General features: G+C 44.2%; 1 protein-coding gene across 1 annotated transcript in view; it reads left to right on the plus strand.

Moving 5' to 3' along the window:
• Positions 1–10772, plus strand: part of UBFD1 (ubiquitin family domain containing 1) — a 31735-nt gene extending 20963 nt beyond the window's left edge. Inside the window, exons 6-7 of the mRNA XM_040356594.1 lie at positions 3887–3969; positions 9953–10772. Of these exons, the coding sequence (XP_040212528.1) occupies positions 3887–3969; positions 9953–10063 (194 nt within the window). The 3' untranslated portion in view covers positions 10064–10772. The remainder of the gene's footprint in view (positions 1–3886; positions 3970–9952) is intronic.
• The last annotated feature ends 902 nt before the right edge of the window (positions 10773–11674 follow it).

Genomic DNA, 11674 nt, shown 5'->3' on the forward strand with positions numbered 1-11674 from the left:
GAAGGTCTTGGCAGCTGTAGGAGCTCTAAAACACCTAAGGCCTGTAACGGCAGGTTGAACCCACAGTTGCAGGGTATCAATCACATTTAAGGCAACCCCTTGTCATTAGCAGGTGGCTCAATATTGGCCTCTATAAAGGAGGACTGTCGGACTCAGATGGTGACCGGGCCCTTAAGCCTGGTCCACACAATCTGATTTTCTGAAGACAAAGCGTAGGACTTTTGTCCCCCAGGGCGTTGGCCTGGAATTTGTCTTGCATACAAACGGCACACAATTGTCAGCCAAACACGAAACTAAGTGTTTTTTAAGCCCTTTGGCGCCACCCTTTGGGCACCTTCTGCTAATGTTGTGTTTAGTGAGCATTGATTCTGAGCATGCGTGTTTGTACTTTGGAGTTTTGTCTGTGTACACACGATCGGAAAATCCAACAACACACAATTGTTGACAGAAAATTTTACAGCATGCCATCCAACATTTGACCATGGAAAATTCGACAACAATTGTCCGGTGGAGCATACAAACAGTCGGATTTTATGACAACAGCCTGTCATCACACAATTCCCGTCGGATAATCCGATCGTGTGTACGAGGCTTATGACTCAACTACATTTTGGGGCTCAGAGGTTGGCTCTGCCAGAAGATGGTGCCCAAGCATGCTTCGAACCTCTGCGGACAAATTGTTCCAGTAACTGGGCACAAACAGACAGGAGGTCCAGAGTGGACATTGAGATCCCTGTGGACATGAGCAAGGCCTTGGCTTCACCCCAATGGAGATGCAGGAGAATCTGACAAAGGGGACACAACAAAAAGGCCTCAGGTTGCATTCATTCTTGGGATACCAGATACATTTCCCCAGTGGGGTTCGGGTATGGATTCCAAAGCTAGTGCTGAGGAAATACTGATCCAGATAGCTGCTGCTATGTAGAGACCAGCTTAAGCAGCGTTCTAGCATGGAGTCTTGCTTGAAGTCACCAAGAAAAAAACACCAGCAGCAAAGTAAAAAATCTTCAGGTACTTGGGCTGTTTAAAGCCTGGACTTGAAGTGGTTAAAACAAGCTCATGGCTGCAGCTATTTTTTTTCAACTAGCTGTTCATTAACCACTTAAGGACCGCCTCCTGCAGATATACGTCGGCAGAATGTCACGGTTGGGCACAAGCACGTACCTGTACGTCCTCTTTAAGTGCCCAGCCGTGGGTCGCGCGCCCGCGACCCGGTCCGAAGCTCCGTGGTCGCGGGACCCACGGACCCGATCGCCGCTGGAGTCCCGCGATCGGTCCCCGGAGCTGAAGAACGAGGAGAGGTGTGTGTAAACACAGCTTCCCCCTTCTTCACTGTGGCGCTGTCATTGATCGTGTGTTCCCTGATATAGGGAAACACGATCAATGACGTCACACGTCCAGCCCCGCCCCCCTTCATTTACAAACACAGATGAGGTCACACTTAACCCCTTCAGCGGCCCAATGTGGTAAACTCTCAAACTGCAATTGTAATTGTAATTTTCACAGTAAACAATGCATTTTTAATGCATTTTTTGCTGTGAAAATGACAATGGTCCCAAAAATGTGTCAAAATTGTCCGATGTGTCCGCCATAATGTCGCAGTCACGAAAAAAATCGCTGATCGCCGCCATTAATAGTAAAAAAAAAAAATTTTATAAAAAGGCAATAAAACTATCCCCTATTTTGTAAATGCTATACATTTTGCGCAAACCAATCGATAAACGCTTAAAAAATGTTTTTATATATTTTTGGGGGATATTTATTATAGCAAAAAGTAAAATATATAGCATTTTTTTTCAAAATTGTCGCTCTATTTTTGTTTATAGCGCAAAAAATAAAAACCGAAGAGGTGATCAAATACCACCAAAATAAAGCTCTATTTGTGGGGGAAAAAAAGGACGCCAATTTTGTTTGGGAGCCACTTCGCACGACCGCGCAATTGTCATCAGTTTAAGCGACGCAGTGCTGAATTGCAAAAACTGGCCAGGTCCTTTACCTGCCTAAAGGTCCGGGTCTTAAGTGGTTAATAGTGCAGTGATGTTTGCCAGTCTCCTAACTCCCTGTAGGAAGCAGTATAACCTGAGTGTAGATGAACTCCTGTGTCCTTCCATGAACGGTAAAGAAAATCAGTTTTGAGTTGAATGGCACTTTAAAAATTCAGATATAAAGAGAGGGATTTCGGTAAGTACTAAAATCTTAGACCAGTAATGGCGTCCACCAGTTTCCTTTACTCCTGTGCCTTTTTATTGAATGTATTTTGTGCCAACTTTGTATTGATCAATTCTGCTCATGTAAATGGGGAAAAGATGAACGCACAATGAAACATTAATTGACCAATACAGTCTTACATTATTTATGAACTGATACATTACTTGCCACTAGTAATTACATATAGTAATTGCAAAGGGCAAACAAATCATCTCTAGTTTTTAACTTGCTGCAAACGTGTTCTAGGTCAGTGAGCCAAAGAAATGAAATCGGAGACAAGCAGGCAGATGGCTTTGTGATTCCAGCCTTAGAAAAGCAGAGGAGAGTAGCATGACCTAATGCCCCCTTATAACTATCACAGCCTTTGTCTATGATTCATCCTCAATAAATACAGTTGCAAGAAAAAGTATGTGAATGGAATGGATTTCTGCACAAATTGGTCATAAAATGTGATCTGATCTTCATCTAAGTCACAACAATAGACAATCACAGTCTGCTTAAACTAATAACACACAAAGAATTACCGTATTTATCGGGGTATTGCGCGCTCCGGCGTATAGCGCGCACCCCTAAAGTGGACCCGACATTCCTGTAAAAAAGAGGAGCCGAGCCTGCCCGACTATACACGAATGTACTACGCTCGGTATATGCCGGCGCAGTATTCAAACTCGGCGCGGGCAACGGCGTATACCGCGCACCCACGATATAAGATGCAATTTTCCGGCGGCCGCTGGGTGGCGTTTCCGTTGTATTCCGCGTTGAGTATGCAAATTAGCTATTTCCGATGATCCACGAACGTATTAGCGTCCATCGCATTTTGTTACGTTGTTTTTGTTCGGCTTTTTCCAGCGTATAGTTAAACCTGCTATTTGGTGGCGTACTCAATGTTAAGTATGGCCGACGTTCCCGCGTATAATTTTAAATATTCTACGTCGTTTGCGTAAGTCGTCCGTGAATGGGGCTGGACGCCATTTACGTTCACGTCGATAACACTGACGTCCTTGCGACGTCATTTGGAGCAATGCACCCTGGGAGTTTTGACGGACGGGGCATGCGCAGTTCGTTCGGCGCGGGGACGCGCTTCATTTAAATGAAACACGCCCCCTACTCGCCGCATTTGAATTCCACGCCCTTACGCCGCGAGAGATAGACTACGCCGCCGTAACTTACGGCGCAAATTCTTTCTGGATTCAAACCAAACCCGATTAAGTTACGGCGGCGTAGCGTATCTCACATACGCTGCGCGGGTGCAGATCTTTGTGGATCTGCTACTTTGACTATAAGGTACAAAGGGTCACACTAGGTTTGTGTGCAAAGTTAATTTTAGGTTCAACTATGATAAAGCTGTAGCACAAAATGCAAAGCATCTGCCTGTGTGAAACCTAAAAATTATTGGATTGTTGGCAATAGCCAATTGTACCCGTGTACGCTGTGTGTAGGTGGCTATTTGACTATTGCTAATTTCAGTACAGCCTATTCTCCACACCGGGGCTAACATGGGTATGTAATGAACTGGCTGCATTCTGTGTATTGGTTCATGAACCAATACCTACTTATTCCCTTCTTTAAAAAAAAAAAAAAAAAGTCACATTTGATGTGTGGTGTCCATGGCTGCAACAACCAAAGCAGCACCTTCTGCAATGTATTTTAGTATATTTTTCCTTTTATTTTTCTGCAGAAAGAACAGAGAAAATCCCAATGGGTTCTATTAAAAATGTACTCTCTGAGCCAATTGAAGAACATGACGATTATCACATGTTGGTGAGCATGTTATGTATTTTCCAAGCTTGTTTGCTCCTCTTTAAAACATTGTTTTGTGACATACTGTATTTTTATTTATTTTTTAATAACATAATAAACATGTTATACATGGTTTTGTACAGAGCGGCCCCGATCCTTCACTTCCGGGGTCCCCCCTGCTGATGATCATGGCTCCTCCTCTTCTTCATTTGCACCCATTGCAAGCCACTTGCTATGGGGGCACACAGTGCATGCTTGCTCCTAAGCTGTATGTGTCTATGGAGCCGCACAGTGGGGCTCCCCCCTCCCCCTTCTCACTGCATTTGGATGATGGCAACAGGAGCCAATGGCTCTTGCTGCTGCCCGAGTTTTTTGGTGAAGAGGAAGAGATGCAGCTGTGCACAGCTCTGGGTCTGTTCTACTCTCTCTTTCTCTTGATACAGGAAAGGGAAGGACAGAAAGCCATAAAACATTTTGTTTACCTTAGTGCAGGAAATGCCTTAAGGTAAAAAACGTTTTGGCTTTAGAACCACTTTAATGTAGGTATTGGAATCACCAAGGTATGTGTAATTCTTGGGAATACAACCCCTGTCAACTTTTGTTTCTGTCCGTGCCCCTGTTAAGGAAATTCACCCTCTATATTTGTCCCGTTTACCATTATTTATTGAAAGTGACAGTAAAAGAAAATGTCAAATTTGGGTTGTCCCCAGAAAAGTAATAGGGGAGAAATCTTCCAACATCCGATTGGAGGTGAACCACTTGGCCTTCAGAGGAAAAATCAAAACCTATCTCTTCTGAGGGCAAAAGTTTCACTCAGAAAATGGATACTAAGCGCCCAGAGGCGATTCAGTTTGCATGTGTTGCGCTATATGCGTTTCTCACTCACTCACTAGTTCTGTTGTTTTAAGGGGGTTATAACCCTCCTTTACTCTATTTAAGTGGGGAAAAAAAGTGTTGCCTATAGTTCTACTTTTTTTTTATGTCAGCTCCTCCATGTACCAATATAGCATTCATGTACTTGGCAAAAATAAAAAAAAGCTTTCCATTTATTCTACACATGCTTGTCTCATTGTCCTCGTGAAAAAAAAAACAAAATAATACAGCGCTATTAACTTGACCTGTGAAAAATTTGTGTGTGAAACAAATAACCAATAATAATTGTGAACATAATAAGTGAATTATAAAAATTAAATTAAAAGTTCAGAATGTCAGACCCATCCAAATGAATGAATGAGTGTAGTATACAAAATAGTCCATAAAAAAATCAGTGAGTTGAGTCCATCTAAGTAACCACCAGTATCTGCGTTTAAAAAGATCCTCCACCGGAGATGAAGAAGAAAGACACCCAATGTGTGGGAAATGAAATCTCCTTACCAGAGAAAAAGACCGGGCTTTCAACGGTCTTATAAGATGTAAGGATGTTTAAAGTCTTCCCTGAAAAGACTACTCCAGATACTGCTACTACACCAACACAAGAACTCCAAGGGACAAGATCCTAATCAAATCCACTCCAGTGAGCAATTGGCGTTGATGAAATTCATAAAATAGAGAATGATGGGAAACCACATAGTGCGTTACTGTATAAGAGGTTGATTTAATAAAAACAGGTGTGCACTTACAATAAAAACTTGATACAATCGCATGTGGGATATGGCGTGGAGGGGATGGCGTATCCTCGATCCAGGATTCGAGGAAACGCCATCCCCTCCACGCCATATCCCACATGCGATTGTATCAAGTTTTTATTGTAAGTGCACACCTGTTTTTATTAAATCAACCTCTTATACAGTAACGCACTATGTGGTTTCCCATCATTCTCTATTTTATGAATTTCATCAACGCCAATTGCTCACTGGAGTGGATTTGATTAGGATCTTGTCCCTTGGAGTTCTTGTGTTGGTGTAGTAGCAGTATCTGGAGTAGTCTTTTCAGGGAAGACTTTAAACATCCTTACATCTTATAAGACCGTTGAAAGCCCGGTCTTTTTCTCTGGTAAGGAGATTTCATTTCCCACACATTGGGTGTCTTTCTTCTTCATCTCCGGTGGAGGATCTTTTTAAACGCAGATACTGGTGGTTACTTAGATGGACTCAACTCACTGATTTTTTTATGGACTATTTTGTATACTACACTCATTCATTCATTTGGATGGGTCTGACATTCTGAACTTTTAATTTAATTTTTATAATTCACTTATTATGTTCACAATTATTATTGGTTATTTGTTTCACACACAAATTTTTCACAGGTCAAGTTAATAGCGCTGTATTATTTAGTTTTTTTTGCTTTCTTGTTTACTATGGTATTTAGTAATTAATACTGGCAGCTTCTTATTTCATTTCACATGGTTTGACACTTAATTGATTTCACACGTTAGCGCAGTGTTTTTTCTGTTTACACAGAGAAATCCCTTTCCATCATTGTCCTCGTGGCTGTTTGAAAACCCTGCTCCGTACTTCTGCCTTACTTCCCAGACAGACTTTTTAAGTCATGACACAGGAAGGAGTTGACCAGCTGAGGGTAGATGATGCATGGTGTGTGATAATGAGATCAGCTGGTCAACTCCTTCTTGTGTCATGACCTAAAAAGTCTGTCCAGGAAGGAAAATGGAAAGCTTCTATTATTTTTGCAAAAGAAGTACGTTGATGCTATATTGTTACATAGGGGATCTGAAATATAGGAGAAAAAAAGTGAACTTAGCCTTTAAGAGTTGCCTTCCCAACCTGCACAAACTTGTTTTCTTTCGCTCTTCTTCTGCTGTTTGCCCATAGTAGTTAAGAGAGTAAGCCCTGTGTAAGTTCCAAGTTTGCACTTTGGGTGAAGATTCTCTCCCTACCCCTATGTAAAAGTACACAGAGTGCCCAAAGGGCTAATCACCAAGTACCTGTGCTGTCAAGTGACAGGGAGGTGGATTACAGACTTCCCTAATACCCGGAAGTACCAGGTATTTCACTTCCCTTTCCTAGTGATGAATGGAGGGTGAGTATATGCTTCTGTGGACAGCAGCAGTTAAGTGAACCTGTTGCATTTTCCGCACAGGCATCATTGCTTTCTGCATTTGGCCATTGCCTTTGACAGTGAGGGAAAGGCAAATCTTTGAGTTGTTACCAATGCAGGAATAGAAGGGACATTTGGTGTTGTGATAACTAAGAGAGGATAGCCTTCACTTTTGAGAGAATTCCTCTAGTTTCCTGTAGTGTCTATGGAAGCGGAAGTGAATGTAGATCTCTCCAGTGGGACACAGGTGACCACAAAAAATAGGTGTCTTGACCTTTTCCTACTCTATCGAATCGAAATCCTAAAATTAAAAAAAAAATTATTGGGCTAGATTCTCGTAGAGTTACGCCGGGCGTATCAGTAGATCGTAGATACGCCGTAGTAACTCTGAATCTACGCCGTCGTATATTTAAGCGTATTCTGGAAACCAGATGCGCTTAAATTGGGCGTAAGTCTCCTACGCCGTCGTATCTTAGGGTGCAATATTGAGGCTGGCCGCTAGGTGGCGCTTCCGACGTTTTCAGTGTTGAATATGCAAATGACCTAGATACGCCGATTCACAAATGTACGTACGCCCGGCACTATTTTTTTACGTCGTTTACGTTAGGCTTTTTCGGCGTAAGGTTACTCCTGCTATTAGGAGGCGCAGCCAATGTTAAGTATGGACGTCGTTCCCGCTTCGAATTTTGAATTTTTTACATTGTTTGTGTAAGTCGTTCGCGAATAGGGCTGGACGTCATTTACATTCACATCGAAAGCAATGACGATTTGCGGCGGAATTTAGAGCATGCGCACTGGGATTCTTTCACGAACGGCGCATGCCACCGGGGTCACCATTAATTTAAATAAAACACGCCCCCCTCATCATTTGAATTGGGTGCGCTTACGCCGGCCCCATTTACGCTACGCCGCCGTAAGTTACTAGGCAAGTGCTTTGTGAATACAGCACTTGCCTCTCTAACTTACGCCGACGCAGCGTAAATACGATACGCTGCGCCGCCGTAATATTGCGTGCAAGCTACCTGAATCTAGCCCATTATTTTTTAGATTGAATCTGAAAGGTTAAGCAAAAATCTGGTATCCCATGCCACAATCGGATCTATGGCTAGCTTTTCAGGGTAAGCTAACCAGGACAATGTTAATATGATGCTCCTTTGCAATGTAACTGCTCACTGGGAATCTTTGACCTCAAGGAGCTGCTAATGCCGGCCATAGATGGTTCAAATTTCGGCCGGTTCAGCAGGAACCAGCCAAGATTCAAACCGTGCATGGGCAAGTTGATCAATCAACTTGGGTACAGCCAGCCTGCCGGATTTTACTTGGGATTATCGCTAGCAATAATCAGTCTTCTCCCGGTGGTCACGGCTTCCCTCACCCCCCTGCCGTGAGAAGACAATTGCTTGGCAGGAGGGCTTCCCCTGTCAACGCTGTCTGTGTTGATAGGGAAATCAAGTGAATTTAAGAAATTGTCACCGTCTTTGGCTTGCCTAATGAGGTGTCTGGCAGTGAGTGGTTAAGTTGCACAGTATCATGTAACTAAAGCCTGCCATAGATGGATTGAAGCTCAGCCAATCAGCAGGGACCACCTGAGATTCGATCCATCTATGGGCAGGCTGATTTGTACCCAATTCGATCCAACCAGCATGTTGGATTTTGAGCATGCAGTTATTGCCAGCGGCTATAGCCACTAGCAGTAATTAATGTGCCCTCCCTGCTGGGTCGGCTCCCCACGCCCCTCTTTCCCCAACCCCCTCCCCTGAGAAAACACAATGGGCTAGATTCATGTAGATGTGCCCCTTCTTACGGCGGCGCAGCGTATCGTATTTACGCTGCGCCGCCGTAAGTTTGAGAGGCAAGTGCTGTATTCACAAAGCACTTGCCTCGTAACTTACGGCGGCGTAGCGTAAATGGGGCCGGCGTAAGCGCGCGTCATTCAAATGATGTTGAGGGGGGCGTGTTTTATTTAAATTAGGTTGACCCCGCGTATTTTACGTTTTTTTTAGGAACGGCGCATGCGGCGTTCGTGAAAAAAACCCAGTGCGCATGCTCGAAATTCCGACGCAAATCGTCATTGCTTTCGAAGTGAACGTAAATTACATCCAGCCCTATTCGCGAACGACTTACGCAAACGACGTAATAAATTCAAATTTCGAAGCGGGAACGACGTCCATACTTAACATTGGCTGCGCCACCTAATAGCAGGAGCAATGTTACGCCGAAAAAGCCTTACGCAAACGACGTAAAAAACTCCCGCCGGGCGCACGTACGTTCGTGAATCGACGCAACTTGGGAATTTGCATATTCTACGCCGAAAACAACGGAAGCGCCACCTAGCGGCCAGCGTGAGAATGCACCCTAAGATACGACGGCGTAATAGAATTACGCCACTCGGATCTTAGGCTAATGTCGGCGTATCTAGCTTTCAGAATACAGAAAGTAGATACGCCGGCGCAGCTTTGAATTTACGCGGCGTATCTATGGATACGCCGGCGTAATTCTTTGCTGAATCTAGCCCAAAATCTCCACGGGTGGAATTCCCGGATTAACACTGTGTTGATGGGGGAATCAAGTGATTTTCTTTCCTGCAAAATGTGGTTGCAGGAAGGAAAATCGCATAATCTATGGCTTGCCTAAGATCTCCGGAGTGGCTTAGCCCTACAGCTAAGCATTGATATGTTATGGCAGTCAGGCATGGTACTCTGGATCTTTACATAAACCTTTATACACCTATCCCAAGAAATCTCAGGGGAGGTTAGAAAGCCCTGGCCAGTCTCTTGTTTTTCCGCAATATAAACTGTCACTGGTTGTCTACACTCCTTTCCATTCTTCCCGCTTCACACCATAAACATGAATGTGTATTTATGGTTCTGTCTAAAACTAAAGAACCCTCGGGGGGAATTGAATTTTGTCAACACACCCAATAATGTTCTCTTGATTATTGCCAATCTAGTGCACTTGCTCCCCATAATCTCTGCTTACTTTTGATGTTTCTTTGCTGTGTTGGCAGGCTCTCCAGCTGGGTCCTACTGAAGCATCTTACTACTGGGTATACTGGGTGCCATCGCAATACGTGGATGCCATCAAGGACACAGTGTTAGGAAAATGGCAGTATTTTTGAAGTTACGTTCACCTCTGGCATAGAATACAAGACGCTGGGAGGAGCCAACAAGACCGCCTTTTCCCATCCTGCACCACAGTCACCGATTTTTCCCCACCCCCATCCCACCATGGTGATTTACCCATTTTCCCAGCGCTCCACAGAACCTTACAGGGGTGGAACTTTTGCCATGCGAAGCATCCTGTGGGGGCAAAGAAGGCTTATTCTATAGGAGCCAGAGGTGACTGATCGTACCTAGTTTACATTTTTAAACGTTTTTCAAGTTGTGGGATCCTGACCGCAGCTGCATCAGCCATATACCCAAGAATAAAAAAAGAAAACTTTTTTTTTTAAATCCTTTATTGGCAGGGGAGACTAATAGAGATCATTCCCCCCTCCCCTCTTTCTCTATTGGTCTCCCTGAACCACATTGACAAATATTGGTTATTTTGATGCTGACAAGCCGCTATCTGGAGACACGGCCTGCAGGGGGCATCCTCACAGCAGGCAGCTACAATACATGCTGACCACCCCCAGTTATCGCCGTTCACGAGATTATACAGTGACCGCAAGACAAGTCTTTTCATGATAAAAAGCGTTTGCCACAACCACGATGGAGGATGTCAACCTGTTTCATAAAATTGTTTTTTTTTTGTTTTTGTTTTGTTTTTTTGAATTAATAATTTAGAAAACAAAATAATTAAATCGGTGCAGGAAAGGCTGTACTGTCTAAATTTGTGTTTGTTGGTGTGTTTAATTTACTTGTGCAGTTTAATTCTATAATACACAGGTGTCAAACACAAGGCCCGCGGGCCGAATCCGGCCCTCCAGACCATTTCATTTGGCCCTCGCACCTCCCTTGCAGCTGTGACAACCTCCTTGTTCCTGCCCACACCTTGTCTCACCAGTCGGCAGCACAGAGGAGGACAGATCTCCTCTGCCAGATCCTGCCCTTCTATGTGCAGCTGTAGAGGGGCTCATGTCTGCCCCCTCCCCATCTCAGCAGTTGGCAGCAGAAAGGAGGCCAGAACTCCTTCTATTGATCCTGTGCCTCTTACAGATCTAGCCGCAGCACCCCCTGGTCTCCACCCTCTCCTGGTCTCGCCATTTAGCTGGCTCCAACCCCCCTCTGGTTCTCCTCCAGGCCCTGCACTTTTTGCTTTCCAGCTCCACCCCCCAGGAACACAAGGTAAGGGGGGTGAACTGTGATGTAAGAGATGGTGGGGGACTCTTGACTTCTGATGGTGGGGGGGCTCTTAACATCTGGTGTAAGGTGGTGCTCAACTGGCCCTAATGCCCATGCGGCCCACGATGACAACTAAAATGCCCATGTGGCCCACAATGACAACTAAAATGCCCATGTGGCCCACAATGACTTTGAGTTTGACACCCCTGCTATGATAGGATGTAGATTAAAGTGTATAACAAGCCAAATCTTAAAAAAATATGTGGTTTTGGATAAAGTTTTTATTGCTATCCAGTTCCCCATTAGAGAGATCTACCCTCGCTTCCTGTCCAGCTGACAGCAGTTTCTCCAGACAGGAAGTAAGGGAAAATCTTCAGCATAGATCCAGACAGAAATAAATATCTGACAGGGGTTCTATTTTCCCCTTCTCTACTAAAGAAAAGCAT

This window comes from Rana temporaria, chromosome 6 (genome assembly GCF_905171775.1).
Source record: "Rana temporaria chromosome 6, aRanTem1.1, whole genome shotgun sequence".
Taxonomy (NCBI): Eukaryota; Metazoa; Chordata; class Amphibia; order Anura; family Ranidae; genus Rana; species Rana temporaria.